Source organism: Nansenia antarctica, assembly GCF_963989245.1.
Source record: "Nansenia antarctica genome assembly, chromosome: 3".
NCBI classification, from domain to species: Eukaryota; Metazoa; Chordata; class Actinopteri; order Argentiniformes; family Microstomatidae; genus Nansenia; species Nansenia antarctica.
The window spans coordinates 20,498,402-20,524,363 of NC_137688.1; the positions used below are offsets into that span (position 1 = coordinate 20,498,402).

General features: G+C 47.1%; 1 protein-coding gene across 11 annotated transcripts in view; it reads right to left on the bottom strand.

Moving 5' to 3' along the window:
- Nucleotides 1-256: 256 nt before the first annotated feature.
- The window catches only part of nlgn3a (neuroligin 3a), a gene marked incomplete at both ends in the record, with an annotated part of 107,419 nt that continues 81,713 nt past the window's right edge, over nt 257-25,962 (bottom strand). For all 11 annotated transcript variants that reach the window (XM_080525291.1, XM_080525288.1, XM_080525294.1 and 8 more), the window contains 2 exons: nt 257-1,109; nt 13,763-14,552. In XM_080525291.1, coding sequence (XP_080381417.1) covers nt 257-1,109; nt 13,763-14,552 — 1,643 coding nt within the window. The remainder of the gene's footprint in view (nt 1,110-13,762; nt 14,553-25,962) is intronic.

Below are 25,962 nucleotides of genomic sequence, written 5' to 3' on the forward strand. Positions count from 1 at the left end.
AAACACTGCAGAAAGACCCCTCCCTGTCGAGGGAGGAGAAGCAGTTTGATTTTGGCAGCTCTGCACATCTTGACATCCACAGAGAGCCTTCAGTGACTCTCCTCGTAGTAAAAGTCGAGTTAAATCTTTTTACTTTTTAATCCCACTCTTGCCCTTCCCCTCCCACCCACCCCCAAGATATTTATAAAAACAGAATCCTCTTCCCCTCGTCCTCCACCATCCCTCCTTCCTGCGCCTGCCGCTGTCCTCCTTAAAGCTATACGCGGGTGGTGGAGTGGGAGTGGGGGAGGCCCGTGGAGTTGAATCCAGCGGTGAAGGTGTTGTAGGGGTGCAGGTTGGGCATACCCACCAGGGAGTTGGGGATCATGGTGATGGTGTTGGGGGTCATGAGGGGGATGTCGTCCGGGGAGCGGCGCAGGGTGAGGGTGTAGTCAGGCAGCGAGGCCAGGCGCAGGGCTCCTTCATTGGGGTTCCCCGCCTCGCACTCGTGGTGGGTCTGGTTCATCTGCAGGGACATGATCTCCTCCTCGGGGTCGTGGTGGCCGATGTCGTTGGCCGTGGTCTGGCGCTGCGGGCTGGGCTGGCCGAGGCCCGAGTCCTGCTGCCTCTTGTCCTTGCGGTAGTAGAGCGCTGCGAAGGCCAGGACGTTGAGGAACAGCAGCGAGGCGCCCACGGCGATGGTCACGCTGAGCTCAGTGGAATAATCCCTGGGGTTCTCCACCACCAGAGGGCTGTCCTCATCGCCGTTCCACGACTCCTTGTCCTCGCCGTTGTAGGCCGTGGAGATGGGTGGCCGCTTGGTGTTGAAGGGCCAGACCTTGCCGTTGGGCCTCTTGGTGGACAGGGAGTTCTGGGTGGTCTCGGGCGGGGGCACTTTGGTGGTGGTGGAGGTGTAGTGGAACATGTCGTGGAGGTTGTACAGGTGGGGCACCAGGTGTTTCCAGAAGGCCACTTTGGTGGCACGGTAGTGATCGCGGACACGTGGCTTCAGGCCGATGTGCAGGTAGAGCTGGTCCTGGGGGTTGTACTTGGACCACGCCACCTCCTCGAAGCGGTTGGCCTTGGTGTGGATGAACTTGGTGTCCTGTGGCACCGGCTTGTTGGGGTCTCTAAAGAAGGAGAGAGAGAGAGAGGGAGAGAGAGAGAGGGAGAGAGAGAGGAAGAGAGAGAGAGAGAGCAAAGCATTAGGATCTACACTCAACAAACACTTTATTAGGAACATCTTATTCATTCAGATGGTAACGTGGTGTGGGGATTGTTTTCTTGGCACACTTTGGACCCATCTGGACCAATCAATCATTGCTTGAATGCCACAGCCTATTTGAGTATTGTTGCTGACCATGTGTATCCCTTCATGGCCACAATGTACCCATCTTCTAATGGCTACCTCCAGCATGATAATGCACCGTGTCACAAAGCAAAAGTCGTCTCAAACTGGTTTCATGAACATGAACATGAACATGACAATGAGTTCAGTGTTCTTCAGTGGTCTTCCCAGTCACTGGATCTGAATCCAATAGAACACCTCTGGGATGACATTGTGGTAGAACAGGAGATTCACACCTTGAAAGTGCACCGGAATTGCGTGATGTAATCATGTCATTATGGACTAGAATCTCAAAGGAATGTTTCCAACATCTTGTGGAATCAATGGCACAAAGAATTGAGACTGTTTTGAGAGCAAAGGGAGGCCCTACCCAGTATTAGTATAGTGTTCCTAATAAAGTGTTCAGTGAGGTGTGTATAAAGATTTAAGAAACGCTCAAATTCAGGTATCTTCACAAAGAGGTCCTCCTGTTATGATCAAGCTATGTCTGCATATGATGACCTGCTGCGCATATACAAAAATATAAAATGTATACATATAAAAAAATATACATATATACATATAAAACAACATATATATGTATAAAAACATACACTACACACCTCGAGACAAATACAAGTCTTAACAACGGCAGTATCCCCTCCATCCTTACGTTAGCCCTCTCTGTGAGGATAGCGAGGGATCGGCATCCCGGTACGTTCCTCCACCCTCTCTTTTCTCCCCTCACGTGTTACTCTTAATTAATTAATTCAGATCTGATGCCTCACGCCTACACAACCAGGCCAGAGGCCTTTTAAAGTAAACACGTATGAATAAGTCAACAGGTTTTTTTTTCCCGACACGCTTCAGGAGGCATCCTGTTGTTGGTAATCCAACACTGGTGCAGCCCCTCTGCTAATTGCTAAGGGAAGGCAGCACAGTGTGCATTAGCTTCCAGTGGCCTGATGCAAAGTGGACCATATTAATCAAGACACTAAGAGGGAAGCTGTGTGGATGCTGTGTGTGTGAGAGAGTGCTGCAACTGGCACTGTCCTACAGGGGTCAGTGTGTCTCTCTTTTCAGCTTTGATGACTCACCCACCCCTGGCCTGGATTGGCACCAATTTCAATTACACGGAGGCCTTATTGATTTATGAACTGTATTTACATATGGCATTCTCCCTACAATCACATTTCTCCTTGTTCGTATCACTGCTGTACGATGTTGGAAGTGGGAGTATGGACACAAGGTCTCTGAAGTGGTTATTGAGTGCAGAGATTGGCTTTTCATAGAAACGACTGCAACCGTGAGGGTACAGTCGCTGTGATCTCACGAAGACCTGTCTATCAAGGGCCGTAGGGCAAGAGACTGGTTTGTGCTGAGGGTGATGTCAATGGCAACCAGGGTTCACATTGATTTGGGAATTTGGGAATGACAATCACAAACACAGACCACCAAATTAAAAGCCAAGTCAGAAGAATTCACACTCCACCCCCGACACCCCCCCACCCCCCCGCCCCCTCCCCTAGTTTTTCTGCTGTAAATGTTTCTTTTTCAGGTCAGTGCTTCTGGCAGAAGAAAGCGAGAGAGAGAGAGAGAGAGAGAGAGAGAGAGAGAGAGAGAGAGAGAGAGAGGCAAATTGAGATGGCTGGAGCCGAATCACTCAGCATAGCCTGGTGTCAGCGGAGACGCCCGTAAATAACCTCTTTTATTAGGCCTGTAATGATCCCGGATGAATATTGACAGCCAGACTATGATGACTTTGTAGCGGAATATCAGTAATTAAGTTTCAAAGGAGCCGGCGGTGGAGGTTACACACACACACACACACACACACACACACACACACACACACACACACACACAGCAGGCGGTGGAGGTAAGGTCATATCGATCTCCCCTGTGAGCTACATGCCAGAGAACAGAACAGGACGTCAATGGAGTAGCTAGCCCAAGCCGTCCGTCGTCCACGTCTCACACCGACACACACACACACACCGACACACACCGACACACACACACCGACACACACACACACACACACACACACACACACACCGACACACACACACACACACACACACACACACACACACACACACACACACACACACACACACATCCACACACACAAACTCTCCTCTGCCATGCTTTATGAATTCTCACAGCACCTCAAACACAGCACAGAGGAGAACCAATCAGGGAGAACAGGGCAATCTCAGTTAATGGGAGTTCCTGGTATCTCCATAACACTGCAAACGCTCCTGTCTCTCGTGAGGATCAATCTACACAATTGAAGCAGCGAAAACATCGAAAAGGCATTTGTGAAGACATCTCACAAACAAACCCAAGCACGTCGAGGAGGAGAGGAAAGGGAGAAGGCTTTGGTGGAGGGGGTAGTTTGTTGTTTCTGTTTTTGTGGCTGGCCGGCCGGCTGGCTGGCTGGCTGGCTGGCTTGCTGGCTGGGTTGCTCAGTGCAAGTGAAAATGAATAATTTAAGGAACACAAAGAAATCAATGTGGCATCTTTAGTTAATTTGATTTGCCGCATTAGAGAACAACTGGCTGCCTTATCTAATTACACACACACATATGGTCGGGTAAATGTTGCAAAGTCGATAGTAAACAGCCAACATTCCTCCTCACCATTGGCATGGGAGGGCGACCTCTGTACTGCTGTGTCTGAACCCCTGTACTAACCTTTCCAGCGGCAGGGCCTCATACAGTACGTGCTCTAGGGTAGTGGTAGCTGCTCCACCATGTGGAACATGTGCAATGTTGTGTGGTGCGCCCTGAGGAGTTCACTGTGTGGTGTGAACTCCACAGTTGAGTGTACTGTAATGTGATGAGTGTATAGTGTGTGTGTGTGTGTGTGAGAGAATGAGTGAGTGAGTGTGTGGGTGAGTGAGTTAAAGTGGAATGTTTGTACCGTTATACTGTTATGAGTGAGTGTGTGTGTGTGAGTGAGTGTGTGTGTGTGTGTGCGTGTGCGTGTGTGAGAGTGTGTGACTGTGTGTGAGAATGTGTGTGTGTGTGTGTGTGTGTGTGTGTGTGTGTGAGTGTGAGTGTGTGTGTTTGTGTATGTGAGTGTATGTGAGAGTGTGTGTGTGTGTGTGTGTGTGAGAGAAAGAGAGAGAGAGAGACAGCGAGTGAGTGTGTGGGTGGGTGAGTGAATTAAAGTGAAATGTTTGCACGGTGATGAGTAACTTGTATGACGTGGAGACGACAGTGTGACAGTGTGTCTTCTGTGCGCTCTTAGACAAGTAGACAGGTGCTACGGTGTGCGTGGTGTGCAGTGCTCTTGGAAAGGTGTCATATGTTTGTGAATATGATGTGTCTGTCTGTGTGTGTGTGGGGGGGGGGCCTCATGCTCTGGGTGCAAACAGCATTAGCTGATAGCCTCCCTCCTGTCAGGCACTGCTACTTAATCCGGATGGCTGTTTGTGCGGTGGCCGGGCTCGCAGGCGGAGCTGAGCAGAGGGATTATTACACCGATAAAAGCGGGCGTTTTAATGGCCTTTCAGATTCCCTCTGATGTTTTCATATGGCCAGGGCACTTGGGGCCCCAGTGCTATAAACCAGTCCTTCATCTCCTCCCCAGCCCGCCCCCCCCGCCGCCACCCCTCACCACGACCTGCTCACCCCCAGCAACCTTGGCCAAAGCTGAGTGTGTGTGTGTGTGCGTGTATGTGTGTGTGTGCATGCATGTGTGAGTGTGTGTGGTTGTCCTAAGGGGGATGAACCTCTATCTGTCAGATTCGATATAGGTGTTCTTTTTGTGTTTGCTTGCCAAGTGTGTGTGTGTGCGTGTGTGCGTGCGTGCGGGTGTGTGTGTGTACACAGACAGAAGCAGCACAGGGAAATAACTCCAGCAACACCACCTTATGAAGGTGTTGAACCCCAGTGCCACATCTTCCACACGACGAAGCCATCTGCTGTCTGAAGGACAGGCTGCTCTGAAGGAGGATATTGGCAAGCAAACAGTGATCTTAAGGCCCAGTCAGTGTCAGCTGAACTGAGAGGGTGACACACTGACCCGACACTGGACAGAATTATGTCCAATTATGACGTGCTAGCCTCTCTTTGTGCAAACCACTGTCATCGAAGTAAAAGGGTAGATGAAGAGGAGAAAAGGAAGGGAGAAGAGAATGAATACTATTGTCTTTGTGTTTTTTTTTTCCTTTAGCACCTCTCTTTCCCTTTTGCTTCTGTGTGTAATCCGAAGCGCTTGAGTGATCACAGACCTAGCCATCACCTGAATCTGAAAAGACACGTTTTAAGACCCCTAAGGTGGGAGACAACAATCTATTTTCGCCACACACACACACACACACACACACACACACGCAAGGTCTTTGAATTCCTGAGGGGGCTTTCGTCGTATGATATAAGACAAAAGCCACTCGTTCATTGGGTTGCATTGATGTTCACTTACGCTGTTCTAATATGCAAGAGTTGAGGCCCATTTTTCCCTTGTTGTTGTCGTGTAACAAATTCACCCCCTGCAGTTATGTATCTACTTAGCAGGTAACCCAAAGTACACACCTAATTGTAATTCATGTTCGGAGAGAAGCAGAGCACAGTGCATTTTATTATGCTCATGGTGAAACTTTAATACAAAACACTGCATCCTATTCTGTTAATAGGCTCTTGGCACGGCTCAGAGGCGTCTTGCTGCACCGTCTACGCCTTTCTATTAGGCCGGTCTTTTACCCTTCATACACAGACAGACAGTCCTTGCGCACAGGGGGCTGTGGGCTGAGATTGACGCGTGGATCATATTTAATGGCAGGCTTCGGTTTGGTGGGCTAAGTGATGCAGGGTGAGGCGGTGTGACTTTGGGGCGTGGGCCGGTGTTGGAGGACAAAGCTCTCGCTGTCCACTCCTTATTATGGATGCTATTGATTGGGTGGATTAGGTGAGTGACAGCCAACACGTGTCTTAACATTAACCCTCTCCCCCCCCCGCCCCCCCTTTTTTTTTCTTCTCTTTCTTCCTCCATCACTCTTTCTTTACCTTACTACTCTCTCTTATTGGAGGAGGTACTAACGACCCACTATCATCCCCCTCTCCCCATCTCTCTCTCTCTCTCTCTCTCTCTCTCTCTCTCTCTCTCTCTCTCTCTCCCTCTCCTCATTACATTCAGACCACACCACAGCAGCCAATCAATGGCACCCAGGCCCCTTAACAAGCCATACAACTTCCTATCCTTCTTCAATGCAAATCAGGCTAATGGCCACAAATCTCCAATCAAGTGGTGGGCTTAATGGAGTAGGACGTCAAGACTACGCCCCGTCACACTAACCCAACCATACCTGATAACTAGCAGTGGACCATGGAGGTTGAGGTGGGCTGATGAGAGGGGCTGAGGAGAGAAAGGGATGAAAGGAGAGCAGGAGAGTGAGGGGATGTCATTAGTGGAGAGCCGGGGGGTTGTGGGGGGTCATGCGGAGGTCAAAAGGCGTTTTGAGAGACTAATGGTAGATGACTACACTTCATTAACCCAAACAGGGGAAGGTGATTCGATTACATGGTTAAAGAAAACACAAGCAAGCATAAATGAACTTGTAAGAGTATAAATCAAAGCGCAGTTTGTGCTGTTCAGTGTGCCGTGGGTAGGTGCAGATGCTCCATCTTCATTTGAAGAGTTTACTACGGTAAATAAAAACCAGTCAATATGGTATGTTTGTGCCTAGGTAGCTAATGCAAAGGAGGTAAACAGTTGTTTCTTATGAGTTCATATTCATGGCTTTATTCATTCCACAAAGTTCTCAAAGTCGACTTTAAAGACAAACTATGAGAAGAGACAGGAAGGAGGCCAGCTGAGAGAGAGAGAGAGAGAGAGAGAGAGAGAGAGAGAGAGAGAGAGAGAGAAGAGAGAGTGAGAGAGAGAGAGAGAGAGAAACACACACACACACACACACACACACACACCAGAGACAGAGAGAGATTCACTGGGTAACAGTGTTGTACTTGCTAACTACTTACCCGGGCCCTGCACAGCGTGAGCTGCATCTCAGACAGCATGTATGAGAGGAAATGAGACACGCGCCGACACACAGGAGACAGGAAGTGGGAAGACAACGTTGATGTGCTAATGTATCTTGTAACTCTAATGATCTTTTTCATTTGATCGTTTGCCCTTTGTGATTCAGTCTGTGCACAGTTATCTTTTTAATATACCGATGGTGGGTATGAGGAGAGGTGGGGGTCTGTTGCCATGATTTTATTTGAGGAGGAGGATGGGACTTTTTGAGGACATGTTTCAGTGCAATATGTATTGCAACATGTGCCAATTTCGCCAGTCCAAACCCCCCCCCAAAATTACAGATTGCCTGGAAAAAATAAACAGAGGTTGTATGTAAAATACCACTATCAGTACCATCTCTCTGGGCAGTCAGGCCTCTGGATGGAGAAGGCACAAGAAACACACAGACACGCACACAGCCCACTCTCTAAGACGGTTTGACAGTGAGCGTCCTTTCATGCTTTTCCAACACTGATAATACAGAAAAAGCCCAAGCCAGGGATTTGTACCATGAAGATGACACATGGAGGCTGAGTAGGGGAAGGGCTTTGGGGGGGGGGGGGGGGGGACGCTGCTTTGATACCCACTGTTGACATACAGGGCGTGTGTGTCACAACATGATGTCTCAACACTTGTTTTGGAAATACGATTTACGAGACGGGGGGCGGGGTGGGGGGCAGCAGGAAGTGCCATCTGCGTCAGCTCATTACGCGCATCTGGGAGGGGATTGTGCCGGGAACACAGCCCTACAGACAGCCTATAGCAGACCTGGGCATTTTACGGCCCCCTATGGCTGTCCCTGGCCGGCCCTGTGTGAGGTCAATAAAAATAAGAGTTTTTTCATAATAATAGAAATAACATGTAAATAAGTGTAGGCAATGCGTCCAGTACAATTGCATTGCTTTTATTTTGAAGGTGACAATTTAATTTAAAATGTACGTATGTGCGTGCGTGACTATGTTGCACCGCGTGAGCCTGGTTTGTTTTGCTTTCTCCACTGCCAACCGAGCCGGGCCGGGCCGTTTTAGTTCTCGTTTCAGAGGGGTAGCGAGAGGTGCTTTTTGCCAGGCTGTGTGTGACGTGTGACGCTTTATATCACAAAATGTACATTTGATAAGTAAAGGTAACGGCCAAGCTCCACCATGGCCATCGAGCGTTGCGTCAGATGTGCGTTGCGTCCGGAATTGGGATCAAATGCATTGTAATCAATGAAAGGTGCTCCACTTGCTGCGTTGCGTCAGTGTTGCGTTGCGTCCGATGGCTGCGTCAAAAGTAAAAATTCGGCGAAGTTTGATTTTTGACGGCGAACGCATGCGTCACAATGAGACCAATTGTGGTGAACTCTCACAACACTCTCACTCGAAGGGGAGAAGAAGTGAAACTTATTGTGTCAACAATATCTAGTTTTCGTTTTTTTTCACAACACCAACTTAACAACCAGTTTTAAAGTACCTACTCGATATAATAAACAACAGTTTAACGATCACTAAATACTTATAATGTGTGCATTGGATTTACTGTTCTCGTTTGCCGGAGGCTACCAGTAAGGGAGACTTGACTTGTAAACATACTTTCGTTTTAGGACGTGTTCAAAAGCAAGAACTATGTGTTCATCTTGTTATGTTATGTGTTTTTAGCATGTCGATGTTCTCTCAGCATGTTGTGACGTTATTCAAATACAGTTAAAGGCGGCTACAGACTAGACGACTTTTCAAGTTGTAACATCGCTGAGCCTCTCACACTAAACGACCGTCGTGCTGCTGTCCGCGTCGCAGCAGCGCGCAGACTGCGCAGCACAGCGCAGACTACAGGATGTGGCAACGACAGGGGCTCACAGACTACAAGATTCTTCACTTGGTCGGGACGATTCGCCAAGCTGTAGTGTCGCGATATCAGCACATGATGACGAGACGTTTGACAGCTGTCAAAAAAATATAAAATGAAACGTTTGAAAAAATCGGGAGCCCTGCGACGGCCCTCCGACGGGATCCTGTCACATTAAACGAGCGTCGGAGACGGCGCGTCCCCGAGTTTGCAACGACCGGAGGATTTTGTCTCCGCAAGAAACTGGTCGGCGACACCTAAATCGGGGTTAAAATCGTCTAGTGTGTACTCGGCTTTAGAAGTTCGTAGCGATGTACCACTGTTAGCCGCTAGATGTTAGCAGCGTTCATCGCTGTGGCTGCGTTTAGAGTCACTTTTCTCCCATTCAGTGTTTGAGGTGCACCGACATTCAAATACGCCTGTCGTGTTCAATCTTTCTCCGATTTCAATGTATGACACATAATTTGAAAGCTTAGCTTATCTGTAGTTTAAGCACATGTAAAAACAGACAAATTATTGTTGTTTTCTTGTTTTGCTCTGTTTGTAGTCTACTTGATGTATTTTAGGGTTAGTTTTTAGTTTAGTCAGTTTATCAGCTGTTAAATCACCACAGCGGTTAATCCACTAGAACTAGATAATACCAGATTGAAAATGCTTGTAGCAACGCAGTAGGTGGAACTTGGGCGTAAGCATAAGTAATCTAGCTAACTATGATTGGAAACTAAGTACTATCCAGTTAGAATTATAGAAGATCTAGTTGTGTTTTCCTGCTGGTCTCACTGCCTGGGTTTGAACAGACTTTGGGATCAACTACAACATCTCCATAGCCTACGCTACATTATAACTTTGCATCCTCTGAAAAAAAATGGTGGGATGTAAGTATCTTTCGCAAAAGCAGCATTTAAATAATAGTTTAGTTTATGTTCAACTGGAAAAGGTAGTGATCACAGAATTTCGTGTTTTGACTTTTATTTTTTTTAGTTTCAGAATAAAAGTCCTAAAAAAAGTTTCAGAATAAAAGTCCTAAACATTTTTCAAAATAAAAGTCATAAAAAAAAGTTTCAGAATAAAAGTCATAAAAAAGTTTCAAATTAAAAGTCTGAAAAAAAAGTTTCAAAATAAAAGTCTGAAAAAAGTTTCTGAATAAAAGTCCTAAAAAAAAAGTTTCTAAATAAAAGTCTGAAAAAAAAGTTTCTGAATAAAAGTTAAAAAAAACACCTTTCTGAATAAAAGTCCTAAAAAAACTTTAAAAATAAGTCCTAAAAAACTACATCCAAAATATATATATATATATATTTTTCAGAATAAAAGTCTCAACCTTTTTTTTCCAGAATAAAAGTCTCAACCTTTTTTTTCAGAATAAACTCTCAACTTTTTTTCCTTCAGAATAAAAGTATGAAACAGTTAAAATAGATTGATTAATGTGTTACATGATTGATTCACAGTTAAAATAGATTGATTAATGTGTTACATGATTGATTCACAGTTAAAATAGATTAATTAATATGTTACATGATTGATTCACAGTTAAAATAGATTGATTAATATGTTACATAGATATAGATATAGATAGATATATCTTTATTTATGTGTCACTCCTCAACAAACAGGTATGGTATAAAGAACAGCAACAAAAGGTGCATTAAAAAGTTGAGGACCACTCACGTGGAGTTGTGAGACACAATACAAATCATAGCAATACAAATTAAAAACGTACATTCGAGTACTATTACACTTGAACTATTACATAACAAATACCATTGGCATTACAATAAAATACAGTATGTAAAGGCAATGAAATATGTAAAGAAAAGGGAGGGGGCAGTTTATTGTGCGATGCTCATGAAGGCTACTCTTCTTTGTAGGATGAGGTGGCAGGCCTTGGCACATTCATTAGTGCAGTGTTCACCAGCTAAAATTGTACACAATTTATTATGGTCATTAAAGTCATTAAAATTACATTACATGATTGATTCACAGTTAAGAGATTGATACATATGTTACATGATTGATTGACAGGAGTACATTTCTGTTGTATTAGCTAAGAAGAAGAACTGCAGGTTCCAGAATGTCTTGTAGAAAGACGTCATATAAGTTGACAGTTTGTTGTTTTTGAGAAATGCGAATTGTATATTGAATTGAAAGTGAATATCTAATAGCTCGTTTTATTGAAAAAGAAAGTGATCACACGTGTATGTCAGCAGATTTGTATATAAAGAACCTTTCGCTTGATATCACCAGTCCTAGGCTAGCCATCATTTCAGAAGGTAGAAATACTACACTGTGACTCGTAATGTTGTATGTATGTAATGTTAATAAATAATAGGCACAAACTGATGTTGCAAAAGGTCAAAACTATAGCTGCATTTACTTCCCTGTGTTTAAATGAGTCCTCTTGCTCTTCTATATTTTACCTACTCCACATTTTTTTCATAGCCTTATTGTAACATGTATTCTTACCAGTAGCAGCTAGTCAAAACCATATCATTTACTGCTTTTTATAAAGCGATAAAAGTAATATTGAGCAGAATTAAGTTCAGCCTACTGGTCCGGCCCTCCACAATAGTCCCGGTTTCTCATGTGGCCCATTGTGAAAATTAATTGCCCACCCCTGGCCTATAGGGTGGCAGTCTTGGTGTATTGGTCCCGCCCTCTTGGGGGAATCCAATGGGATTTAGTTCAAGGGTGTATTACAATGACAACATGGTCTAGAGCAGTCTCCCCTCCTATGGTTAAAATGCATAACTTGATGATAAAGTTAAACATTATTAATCCATGCTGAATATGTAGGGTTTATTCCCCTCCGCACTCCCCATAGCATCGATGGTATAATGACTTTGGACTGTGTAAAATTACCTTTTGAAGCACTCTGGGTTTTCTATTATCCTGGCATCTAATCCCAGGCTCTTTACCAGCTCAGTGCCCACTGCTGGCCCACACCTAATCCCTCTGTCTGGAAGAATGCCTACGGAACACACCCTGGGTAGGACTTACCCGTACACACAGATCCAGGATCACTTTAACCTCCCGCCAATACTAATCCTAATCATTAGGGAGAAGAAAAAAAAGCTAAAGTGACCTGAGATCAGCATGGAGGCGCAATTTGTTATGTTGATTTCTTCTTCAGGGCCAAGTGAAAAATAATGTTGAAATTAATCACTTGGTTGTAGTCAATAGATCTGTTGTGGTGCCAAATCTGTCCAAGCTCTACTACACTACATTCCAGAGGAAGATGGGTCCCCCTTGGAGTCTGATTCCTCTCAAGGTTTCTTCCTCCCAGGAGGGTTTTTCTTGTCACGATGCCCTACATTCTTATCCCTCCTGGGGAGATTTTGGCTTGCTTTTTTAGGGTTCTATGGTTCAGAGTTAGTTCATGTTGTTTGTATTGTATTTATCTTTTATATTGTTTAATGTTGTTCTTGGTGTAAAGCACTTTGAGACATTGGTGTAAAAAGCGCAAACACATTTGATTGATTGACTGATTGATTGAATGATTGATTGATTGACACTATAAACAGGTTCATGGACAGCACTTCAGTTTGAATTACACTGAGATGCCAAGGCCTTGGTCAAGGTCAATACCATTCCATGCAGAGGTAGTCAATGTTTTTCCTTCAAGGCATAGCAGTCGTATCCACTTGCTTCATTGATATTCAAAACATTTGTATTTGGCTTTTGCAGATAGTTCATGTAACATAGAGAAAATGAACACCTGAATAAAAACATTCTGTACCTACACTGTTAACTTAAGATGGCTACCGTGCTAGACATCTGTGACAGCTGTTGAGGAAGGAGATCAATGCTAGCGTTTTCTGGCTCCTTGAGAACCCAACCCCACAGAGCCCCCCTGCCCTGAGGGTCCCTACACCCCTCCCCTCCCTCTCCAATGGCAGGATGTAAATGTCAGATGATATAGAAACGGGTAAAAAACAACAACAACAGGAAGAGATTTAAGATGATGGCCCGTTGTCGGGACAAATCAATATTTCTCTAGTAACGGGGATTGTCAAATTAAATTTCAGTTGTTAAAAGTGATTACCACTAGTCCCGATACAAATGGAGCTGCTTTGTGCTGGGGGGTGGAAATGAGTGTGGTGGAGAGAGGGAGTCACTGGGGGCAGAAGTGATCGACTGAGAGCAGGCTGGTGGATCAATACTGCTGTGGGCTGGAGTGTGATATGCTTCACTGATAAGTCTGTCTGTCCTTCTGGTCATTGGTATTACAGAGCAGATAGTCTTGCCAACCCAAAACACAAGGAGGCAGGCAGGCAAGCAGCCATGCACACAGAGACAGAAATGCTCACTGCATACCCACAGGCCCACATGCTCACACACACACGCACGCACGCACGCACGCACACACGCACACACACACACATTATACACACACACACACACACACACACACACACACACACACACACACACACACTCTGTTATCCAGAGAAGTTAGAAAAAGAAAAAAAAAACTCTGAAAAGTGCTTTCCCCTCCTGTCCTATCTTTCCTGCTAAGGAAGTAAACACTCTGAACGGAACTAACAAACAGGAGGACAGAACCACCTCCGTCTCCTGAGAACACCTTCCGCCCTCACTCCGCTCACTCACCCGGTCTTGGCGAAGTTGGTCCAGTAGGTCATGACCACGGCGCTGAGCATCACGTCGTTCTTGGAGAAGTTGCAGGGGAACAGGTCTGTGGGCCCGATCATGGGGATGCCGAACACGTAGGGCACCTCGTCCCCGTGGGAGGCGTCCGACCAGGGGGGCTTCATCAGGCTCTGGCAGTGGTGGTAGAAGGCGTAGAAGTAGGTGGGCGAGCCGTAGCGAGCGTGGAGGTCAGCCGTCACCACCGAGGGCTCCACCCACTGGTGGTCCGTGAACAGCGCCACCAGCGTCTTCCTCCGGGTCTCCGGGTTGTCCCTGTCGGCCCAGTCCGTGTACATGAACTTGATGGTCTCCCTCAGGGTGTCCTTCCCCTCCGGGTACCCGTACAGACTGTCCACAAAGTCGGACACGGAGAAGTCAAAGTCGTTCCCGGAGACGCCGTCCTCGGAGTCCACCACGTTCTCCACAAAGCGGAGCCCCTCCCCCTGGTTGACGCCCAGCATGATGTCGTAGTTGAGGAACTCGCCTTGCTCCATGAGGATCTCGGGGTCGTCGGGGATGACGTCGCCGTCGATGACGGGGCCGAACGCCACGTGGTAGCGGGCGGGCTGGATGTCCTGCTCCACCAGCTCCCGGGCGGCCTTCTTCCTCAGACAGTCCACCATGTCCAGGGTGTCCAGGACGTTGCAGCCCACCTTCTCTGACAGCAGGCGGGTGTACTTGACGGGCTGGTAGTTGACGGCCCAGCTGGACAGGGCCGAGCCGCTCTGGATCACGGCTCTGTGGAACAAACCTGGAGAAGAAGGAGACAGAGAGAGAGAGGGGGAAGGGGGAGGAGGGATTATTTTTGGTGGGTTGATCGGTTCCTTGCAATTGCGCAAAAGAGAGACCTTTTTTCTCCTTTCTTCCAATTTATTTTGTTCAAATCTTCATCAAAGCATGTAATCTGTTTTGCAACGGGGCCATAGCCACGAGGGCGCCTCACACACACATTCACACAAATCAACTACAATGAGCACATAACAAGCAGACAACAACTGCATCCAAATGATGGTGGTGTGATGTTAGCGCAATCAAAATTATTTTGCAATGCAGGGGACTAACAACTAACCATCTACGTAGATTAGATATTTACCATGGTAAATGGACTGCACTTATATGGCACCTTTATCCAAAGCGCTTTACAACGGCCTCTCATTCACCCATTCACACACCAATGGTGGCAATTTGGGGTTCAGTGTCTTGCCCAAGGACACTTCGACATGTGGCCAGCTGGGGCTCGAACTGCCGATCTGCCAACCTTGCGATCATTAGACGGAGGCTCTACCTCCTGCGCCACAGCCGCCCCTAACTGAACTAACCATCTACATAGATATTTAGAGATATTTAGCGTTAGCAGCCGGCCCCTACCCCCCCGCCTTCTTCCCCCCTAAACAGCATGATAATATCACAAACGTGATGATGAGCGTACAGATGGCCTTGTCTTACACAAAGAACAGCGAGTAGGAGCGCTCTCTAAGCGCGCCGTTGTCCTCTTGTCTTTCGTCTTCCGCTGTGGTATCCATCTCCATACCCCCAGTAATCTGCTGTGTGTGGCTGTCAGAGACAGATGCCACGTGTAGTCTAGCCAGCTCTATAAGCCTTCTGGAAGGGACTCTGATGGATGGGAGTGTGGGTGGGGAGTCCAAGTAACAACCTGGTGAGGTGGTCTCACTGTTGAGAGCACCTGTTATCATCCTATTTATCCCATGTGTTCATTGTTTCCTGCTATAGCATTCCAACATACTGTAGTAGGGCAATAGGGCCCTGTTTTCCTTAGCCAATACATCTGGTAAGGTTTTCACACACACACACACACACACGCGTATGTAAAACACTATTGATCAACAGTTTCTACTCACATTTCAGCCAGTATGCCTCCCCTGAGTTTAGAAGATCATGACTCACTCCTACTTTAATGACCACTAAATACTACAGAGAGCTGTGGGTGGAAAGATACAAACTGTATTTATTCGTATTTATTCACAAGCAGTAGTACTGTATCAGGACTGCTGATGTTAACCACAGAAGACCTATTAGATCCTATGCTAGGTTATTCTCTATTAAAGGAGACTCTTTTTCCACAAGTTAATGTAGGTCTCTGGGGTCCCCAAAACAAGTCATTGAAGTTTTGGGGGACGGCTGCTGAAAACCCCACTCAGATTTGAATCTAAAGGCATTCCAGCATGCCTCTAAACGTCTCTTTTTCCTTTGGATGGGCTGTTTCACAGTTCGGGAAATCATCAGCGGTTTTCTGTGTGGCAACGCAGCGAAACAACACACAGGTTCCGGGGTAATACAATTAAAAACCAAAATATCCCAGTGTTCCCCACAAAACAAGGATCCAAAACCATTTAAATGGAAACGTTCAGAGCTTCCCTTCGAATGTATGAATGCATGGTGGGGGAAATGCTCAACACAGCGCCCGATGAGACCTAACTCTACGTAGGCGGGGGCAGCCAATCTGAGTGGCTTGTTGAACCACATGTTTTCCGAAATAGGCAGCCCACAAATAAAACTAAAATAATCGCTTTATTTCACAGTTTCTGTGTTAGTAGGGTCATCAGAGTCCCAAATGTATAGCAAGCACTGAAAAAGTGAGTGTTTCATAATATGGGACCTTTAATGTGGCACATTTAATGTGGATTAATACATAGCATTGTCTTTTGAAAACCAGAACAGCCATTCCTCATCCTCTTTGCAGTATCTTTTTTTTTGTAGATTTCTTTGCAGAATTGCGTGCTTTGTTGACAAGGAAGATTGTCACAACGACAAAAATTTGCATCAATCCAGAACTGTGCACAATACCGCCCAAGGCATGATGTTGTTGTCATTTTTTTTTCTTCTGTCTGAACACGGGCGCACATTTCCTCTCTGCAGTGACGTGGGACCTTCCTCAGAGGTCTTTATTAGGTTTCTCACCCCTGGGTCACCCCATAGCCTCGCTGTTCCACTCTCTCCATGACTACACCATTGATCTGTGGTTTCTGCCTTTAGATCAGCCCCACTGAGCACAAAGGAGCCTTCATTCCACCTGCCACCCTACTCACGCCTTTAACAACCCCCCCTTTAAAGGGTAAAGCAATACTCGATAGACTGTAGATGCAGATATGCATCATAGAAATGGCCCTGGTCCAGCAGCGGCGGCAGAAACGACAGTGTGTGTGTGTGTGTGTGTGTGTGTTCGTATACAGTACATCAGTGTGTGTTATAAATGCGTCTGAGTGTGTGTTTGCGTCAGGTGAAATCAGATGTGTGTATGAGCATGCTGGTGTGTGTGCGTCTGTGTGTGTGTGTGTGTGTGTGTGTGTGTGTGTGTCTGTGTGTGTGTGTGTGTGTGTGTGTGAGTGTGTGTGTGCTAGCACACCGTAGCCCCGTGGAGCCGTCCCGTGGCCGTTTCACTCAGCAGGACGGTGGCCTGTGTTGTGTTCCAGGGAGAGGAAGCAGATGTCAAGGATTTTACCCACTTGAAAGCATTAGAGGGGCGGCCGGGAGATGAAAGATAGACGCCCAGAGGCAGAGGGGGGGGCTGGGGCTTAATCCTCCTCCCTCCCTCCATCCCTCCCTCCCTCTTTAATGGTATTGCTCCTCTTCGCAGATCAACCACGTTTGCACCGTACAGACACCAAGCAGTCACGGTGGTGCAGAGAAAATACCGTCCTGAAATCCCCCAATGCACTTTGGGACGCCGCAGTAACGCCGCAGGACTCCTCCTCCGTGACCAACGTTTGGGAACCCTTACCGCTCATGATCGCCAAGTTATTTTGAAGGACAGGGAAATCTAAATCCTTTTGCCTCAACATTTCTTCGCAATTGAAGAGAGAGTGGAAAGCAAAACTTCAACGCTGTGCCTCTGACCTCTCCGTGCTGTGCTTAGCCAACCAGATGGCCAGATGGAGAGGAAACAGAGACGCGGCGACACAAGGAGATTGAGCCCAGGATCAGACCAATGAGGCGCAGGAAGCATGACTAAGGGTTTGGTATTGTTTGGGGGGGGGGGGGAAACAGATAATAAACAGATAATAAACAGATAATAAACAGATAATAAACAGATAATAGCAGCACACACAAGCTGTCCCTGCTACTGGATGTATTAGCGCTCTGTGTGTGTGTGAGGAGACCTACTGTGGCTCCTGCTCCCTCTGGGGAAGGTCAGAGAAATAGAGGGGGGGTGTGTGTGTGTGTGTGTGTGTGTATGTATGTGTGCGTGTGTGTGAGTGTACAGTATGTGTATGTGTCTGCGTTTGTGTGTGTATGTGTGTGTGTGTGTCTGTGTGTGTGTGTGTGTGTGTGTCTGTGTGTGTGTGTGTGTGTGTGTGCGCATGTGTGTCTGTGTGTGTGTGTGTGTGTGTGCGTGTTAGAGTTCAGGCCTGAAAATGCGAGCCTGACCCGCCCAGGGGTCCCCAGCCCAGCCCGAGTCCGACATCATCTGAAGACACTTTCATGAGCCCGAGCCTGAGAATAAAAGCCTGAAGTCTAGAAAACAGCCGTGCCTTTATCCATCACGCACAACACCAAAATTGCAATGTCGAGAGGAGAAAGGAGAGGAGAAAGCCACCCACTGAGAAGTGTAGAGAGAGACAGCATGAAATCTCACCTGCTATGACACAACAACTGTGATAAGTGCACCCGCCTTGATAGAACACCATCTAAATATTTCCAGAAGTGAGTTGCAATCTTACTGTTGTGGTCTTGTTTTGTGTGTTTGTAGCCTTAGCGTTGATGCTAATATGGCTCTTTAGGAGAAGGCTTCACGCAGCACAGGTTGTTATGCTTTCAACTGATCGGACACGCTCGATGAGGCGCAGGCAAAGAGAGCAGGACGGAACAGAGGCACATTAGCGAATCGGACATGTTTATTAAAAAAGAAAAACCGCAGCCTCTAACACCAATTCAGTAGCCTAATTAGGACTGACAGAGACGGTCGGGAGAACAAAATCGCAAAGCGCTAAATGAATTTGTATTATTTCTGCTCCATAATATATAGCCTATCCTTCACGAAAATGTAAACAATAACAAAAAGAAAAAACTAAATGAACAGGTGCTGCTGCTATGCATCTATGACTAGAGCAGAGAGAGAGAGAGAGAGAGAGGGAGAGAGAGAGACAGAGAGAGAGAGAGAGAGAGGGAGAGAGAGAGACAGAGAGAGAGAGAGAGAGAGAGACAGAGAGAGAGAGAGAGAGAGAGAGAGCAGTAGGCGGCTGTGATGTTATCATAGAGCCCTGCAAAGATGATATCAACGGCAAACAAATAATCACATCAGTCTCTGCACACCCCCGTGCCTGGGCCGGCCGGAGTCAGAACAATCAGGCCCGGACCGAGCCTGTCATGTCCCGTCGGGGATCGGCCTGATATTGAAAACTCTAGTGTGCGTGTGTGTGTGATTGTTGGGATATGTGTGTGTGCCTTTTGCGTGGATGAGTTAGAACTGTATGTGTGCTCTAAGTGTGAGCAACTGCTCGATCAGAGAGGGTCAGACGGAACGATCGATTGACAGGCACCATGCGTCGCGTACGGGGGATGAACGACTCCCCGACCGTGGTCCCTGTGATCCCGTCTGCGATACAAATGGACTGACTTATATAGCGCCTTTACCCAAAGCGCTTTACAACGGCCTCTCATTCATCCATTCACACACCAGTGGCGGCAAGCTACCATGCAAGGCGCCGGCCTGCTCACTGGGAACAATTTGGGGTTTGTGATGCATGGTCCAGTGTGGAACCCCTGCCCGCTCACTCCGCTCCTCCACCTCGGCTGGCCGACTGGCCCCACCTCCTCTACACAGCAGTCGGGCTGCCCGATCACGTCTCTTCACAACACTGGCTCCCCGCTGGTGGAATGAGCAACGAATGGTGGATTGCTGATTCACATGCTTAGTATTTAAATGTATTGATTGTAAGTCGCTTTGGAATAAGGCGTCTGCTAAATGCCAAAAATGTAAATGTGATGGAATAATATTGCCTAAGACATTTTATACATTAATAAGAATATTCTTTCACCTGACTGAATTCACAAGGCCAGAACCAACATTGACAACCTCAGCCTAGTAGACAATGAAACCAGTTTCTCTACTTGAAGCTTGACATTGGCTAGACAACAGACACATTTAAATGATTACAAAGACCTGATTGCTCTCTTTTCTCCTGACCTGCACCTAGATGGACTAAGCCATCTAGAGCAGTTTTGGACTTTTGTGTTTCCCCAGACCCAGTACTCTAGGACCAGACTAAACCAGTTTGTGGCCTTTGTGTTCCTTTTTCACCTTTGTGTCTCTAGGAGAAAGTGGGGGTCGATTCCCCCTTAACCTTCATCCCCCATCATCTTCCTCAATGTACAAATCCACACCCTTTGTAAATGATTGGCCTAGACCTCACCCGAGGGCGGACTTGTTACCTGAGGGTACCTGAGGGCATATACAGTATACTGAAATGTAATAAATGATCTGGACTTTGCGAGAAACTTTGACCGTTCAGACTTGTCTGACGAACCTGTAAACTTTCTCCTTCTATAGAGGTAAACATTAAATATATTTTTCCTATGCATTTTGAAACGAAGCAGGCTGCCTTCTTTTAATTTCAACAACAGGTTCAATTCAATTAAATTCAATTTTCAACTTTATTCGCCATGTGCAGTGCACTAGGAACATGACTTGGTATTCTACTATGCTAAACAAGCTACAGTACATACAACAGCAAGACGACAATACAACAAAACTCAAGACAAAATATACAGTACCAATATGAGTGAATATTATGAATAAATATACTGTACAACTAAGTGCAAGAACATGTAAAGTGCAAGGTGCATTGATCAGGAGTTATTGAGAAGCGCTATGGCTTTGGGGAAGAGACTGTTGAAGTGGCGTGATGTTTTTGTCCTGGTGGCCCGCTGTCCAGAAGGGAGTAATGCAAACAAGCTGTGAGCTTTATGTGAGGGGTCAGCCACAATCTTGCGTACTCTCTTCAGTGATCTGGAGCTATGGAGGTCTGTGATGGGAGGCAGGGGGCAGCCGATGATCCGCTCAGCTGTCCGTACGACTCTTTGTAGCTTGGCCTTGGATCGGGCAGACGCAGAGTCGTACCAGACAGTGACGGAAGATGTTAGGATGCTCTCTATGAAGAACTGGACCAGGATGTGACGACTGATGTGGAGTCTCTTCAGCTGACGGAGGAAGAACAAGCGCTGCTGGCCTTTTTTAACTAAATGGGTGATGTTGTTATCCCATTTGAGTTTGTTGGAGATGGTAGTGCCCAGAAACTTGAATTCATCCATTACTGTGACAGGGGAGTTATTGATGACCAGTGGAGAGTGAGTTGGGGCCTTTTTCCGGAAGTCCATAATCACCTCCACTGTCTTGGTGTTGTTGAGTTCCAGGTTATTGGCTGCAGACGAGGACACCAGGCGGCCGACCTCCCTCCGGTAGGCAGTCTCGTCGTTGTCAGTGATAAGGCCAACCATGGTGGTGTCATCTGCATATTTGATGGTCTTGACAGATGTGTCACCAGAGGTACAGTCGTTGGTGTACAGGGAGTAGAGCAGGGGGGAGAGCACACAGCCCTGAGGAGCACTGGTGTTAACTGTGCGGGGCTGAGACAGGTGAGGGCCCATCCTGACATACTGCCTCCTGTTGGTGAGGAAGTCAGTAATCCACTGACTGGAGGGGTGGATATTCAGCTGGGCCAGTTTATTGTGGAGGAGGTCAGGAATGATGGTGTTGAAGGCTGAACTATAATTAAGTTCAGTGTCTTGCCCAAGGACACTTCGACATGTGGCCAGCCGGGGCTCGAACCGCCGATCTGCCAACGTTGCGATCATTAGACGGCGGCTCTACGTCCTGAGACACAGCCGCCCCGGTACAGGCGGGTGGGGTGGGTGGCGGGGCGGATCACTGCAAATCCCACATCCCCCGACAATGCACGGCACAGCGGCGGTTCCGGTCCCCGACGTGTCATCCGGGTATTTGGCATGTTTTTCTTTGTAAACGAGACGAGATAGGCAGCCCCGTCTCTATCTGGTCGTGTTTGACATGTGTGAGCCGGCCGACTAGTCTCACCTGTGAGCAGATCCGTCAAAACCACATCTTTACTGGCAGATTGAGGTCACGCTGAATTATGACTGGAGCGCCCTGGGTAATCACTCATGGGTGCCCCCCCCCACCCCAGTTAAAACGCCACCCCCGCCGCCGCCGCAGGGCTTGTGGTTTGCCGACCTCGAACCGCGCCGGGCCTTCTCTCTCTCCCCTCTCCCCTCTCTCGGGGGAATGATTAACTGTCAATTGAAAAGGTCGACCTTGGACCAACACGACGACCACCACATCACCCCCCCCATGTGGCCGAGAGATTACAGCCACACTCCCTAGACACCCCTGTCATTCACACACACACACACACACACACACTCACACACACACACACACACACACACACACACACTACACACACACACACACACTCACACACACACACACACACACACAGCACCAGAGGCACCGAGTCAATTCATCTACGTGTTTCACATTTACATTGTGAGCAGCGGAAACCCCCTATAGGACTGAACGATTCTGGCACGATAGCTTAGTCTCTCAGCTTAGTCATCGCCATCCCTGATTTGGTAATCAGATCTCTAGGGCTTTAGGCGGCGAGCATATTTAGACGACGGAAGCAGATTCAAAGACGAATACTACGCTTGTGTGAAGGGAACGCTTCCACACAGCTCTGGGGGAGCCAGGCAGTGGTATGCATTGTGTAGGTTTTTATTGACAGGGATGTTTGCTGGGGGTGACGTGGGTAGCTCCTATAAATGATTCCTCATTGTGTTCTGCAACAGCTGGCAAAGTCACTGGAGCGTCGCTGTAGGTTTTACCACTCTGGCACTCACAGATATATATGACTGTAAAATTAATCCTGCAAAACCCCCTACAACCTTAGCAATGTCAGCCAACCAACCCAACTGTCAAAAGACAGCAAAATGCTTAATAGTTCCCTCTGTCTTTGTCTGTCTCTCGATTTTCCCTCTCTGTCTCTCTCTCTCGCTCTCTCTCTCTCCCTCACTAATTTCTCCCCCTCTCTCTTTCGCTCTCTCTCTCACTCTCTAACCCCCCCTCTCATTTCTCATTCCCCCCATCTCTCTCATTTCTCTCTCCCACCATCTCTCTCTCTTCCTCACTAATTTCTCCCCCTCTCTCTTTCTCTCTCTCTCTCTCTCTCTGTCTCTCTCTCTGTATCTCTGAGAGCCCGTGCTGAGTCCCTCCCTGCTGATTATTAGTCATAAGCCTCGTTCAGTGGAGCCTGAATCCTCTGAGCCATCTTACCTACAGTCTCCTCGCTGTACGCAAATCCCCACAGACCCATAGACTACCCACAACCCCCTCTGTTACAACACTAGCTCCCACGCTACAGTCACACACACAGGCTACGACTCAGCTGGACACACTCTCTGCATCTGGCTTCCCTCACTCACATCCCTTCCTCTCTCTCTCTCTCTCTCTCTCTCTCTCTCTTCCTTCCTTATCCTCTCTCTCTCTTCACACCCTCCCTTCCTTGTCTTCCTCTTTCTCTCTCGCTCTGTTCTCTCTCTCTCTCTCTCTCTCTCTCTGTTCTTTCTCTCTCTCTCATTTCACCCCCTCCATTTCTCTCTCTCTCTCTCCCTCTCTCTCCTTTCAACCCTCTCCTTCTCTCTGTCTCCTCTTCTCCAGGCTGTATCACTACAATCTCAGAATTACTCACTGTGTTATTGTTTTTCATATGATAATACCACCCGAAGCGTTTAATGGCAACTGAGAAAACGTGTCCTAGGAAGATGAGCTTCACTCTGTGTCTCCTGCTCCTCCCTGTGCCGCGCCAAAGGCCACTTGACAGGGGAAGCGGCGTGTAGCCGACTCCGTCATTACCTCTAAAGGGTTAACTTGGTAGTGTCCTCCGTGCGATTCCATTACGCTCCACACAACACTCAACCGACTCCGGGCGCCGTCCACTTAAACACAAGCCGTCTCCATTTGATCATGCCATTAGCCCAGGGATAATTGGCCCCTGGACTAGTAGCTAGCCGCTGCTGAAGAACAGCTAACGGCGTGTCTTTTCCGTTTCGTTGAGACTTCCGCTCCTCACACACGGGGAAGTCGTTGGCATTGAATCGATCCAGCCTCCATCAGAAAGGTTGCAAGTAATGGTGTTGGACACAGCGGAAGTGCCGTCCCATCTCTTACACTTCCTGGTTTTGTCCCTGTGGCTGTAAATCTGTCGGTTAAAAGCAGCCAACCAATGAGTGTGTATGTTAATGTGTGTGTGTGTGTGTGTGTGTGTTTGGAGTGTGCGTGCATGTGTGTGTGTGTGTGTGTGTATGTGTGCGCGTGCGTGTGTGCGTGCGTGCATGCGTGCGTGTGTGTGTGTGTGTATAACTCTCAAGGTTCCTCTGGTCTCCACCCAAATTGGGTAAATCTACAACAATCTGTTGTACACTGTTGTATTTTGATGGGTTGTTTTGTAACTGTATACGGTAATTGATATCGTGAACAGGGTGCGCCTGCAAAAGAGGCATGGGTCTCGTGTGTTTCTCCCCTGTATAAATAAAGGTTAAATAATGTATGTAGAGTGTGAGTTTGCACGCATCAGTCAAACACTCAGCAGCAGCCTGCGTGTTTCAGTATTAACACATAGGTCACCCGACTCGTGACTCTCATCCTACACATGCAAGGGGATTCTCTTTGCGTTGCTGCTTCAAGCCCTGCAGCCTGACTTCCGCATTCCTATTATCTCAAAGTCAACGTCTTCTCTATTTGGGTTGATTCATCATGAGGGAACCTTCAATCCCAAGGTTACTTCAATGTAAGAAGACGAACGCGTAAAGATTTTAACGATTCGTATTGGCTTTGAACATCGATCGGGCAAAGGGTCATGATACAGCAGGGTGTCTGTATCTCAAAAGGTTTCATGATCCAACAAACATAAAGTTTTGGCGTTCTGATGGATTCCCTCCTATCATAGGGAAACATGCATCCATCATATCCCCTTATGATCTTGTTTGATGTTGGCCCCTCCTCTCTCGCACTTTCTCTCTCTTGCTCTCTCCTGACATCAAGAGAGGAGACGCCTGGTAGCCTCCGGCAGTGGTTCAAGCCAGATAAAGGGTTTGATCCAACAGGGGAGAGAGAAACAGAGAGGGGGTAGAGAGAGAGAGGGGGGGAGGGGATAGAAAGAGAGAGTGAGGGGGGGGGGGTAAACAGAGAGAGAGAGAGAGAGAGAGAAGGCTAAAAATGACACCCATGGACAGGCTACGGCCTGGTTCCGGCATCGATTGGCATCTCAGACCAAGTGTGATACCTCCTACTAATCACCATGTGACGTCTCCTGATCGATACCACCCGTGCCCTGAGGTAAATGGTAAATGGACTGACTTATATACCGCCTTTATCCAAAGCGCTTTACAATGGCCTCTCATTCAACCATTCACACACACATTCACACACCAATGGCGGCAAGCTACCATGCAAGGCGCCGGCCCGCTCACTGGGAGCAATTTGGGGTTCAGTGTCTTGCCCATGGACACTTCGACATGTGACCAGTCGGGGCTCGAACCGCCGATCTGCCGACCTTGCGGTCATTAGACGGCGGCTCTTTTTTTTTATTTTTATTGTATTATAAAAATATTCTTTTAAATACAATCATAGCTATAGATATTCATACATGTTCATTTTATAGCCTTCATTGTATTCTAATTCAAATAAAATAAATTTAAAAACCAATAAATAAAAACAAAACACACCCATACCATTTTGGTATGAGATGCATCCATCTATTATTCCGTCAGTCCTTCATAACCAAAATAACCCTTTAACATAAATCAATAACAAATGAATGCAACAATAAAAAAAACATCTTCAAAAATCTAAATCAAACTCCAACCCTCCATCCACCCCCACCCTTATAAACCCACAATCCCTAATAAACAACTTCTCAAAATCTTTTTGCCCTGTCTGCATCAGTCCCACATTCTTCCTGACCAATCCCTCAAAGACTTTCCACACCGTTATCCACTTTCCCTCAAATCTTGCTAAATTTCTCCTCAAATAAATTGCATACCTAGCCTGTGATAATACATAATTTAAACACCATATATTCACTCCCCTCCCCTTTCCCTCCACCCCAAAAACCACCATCCTCCTCCAC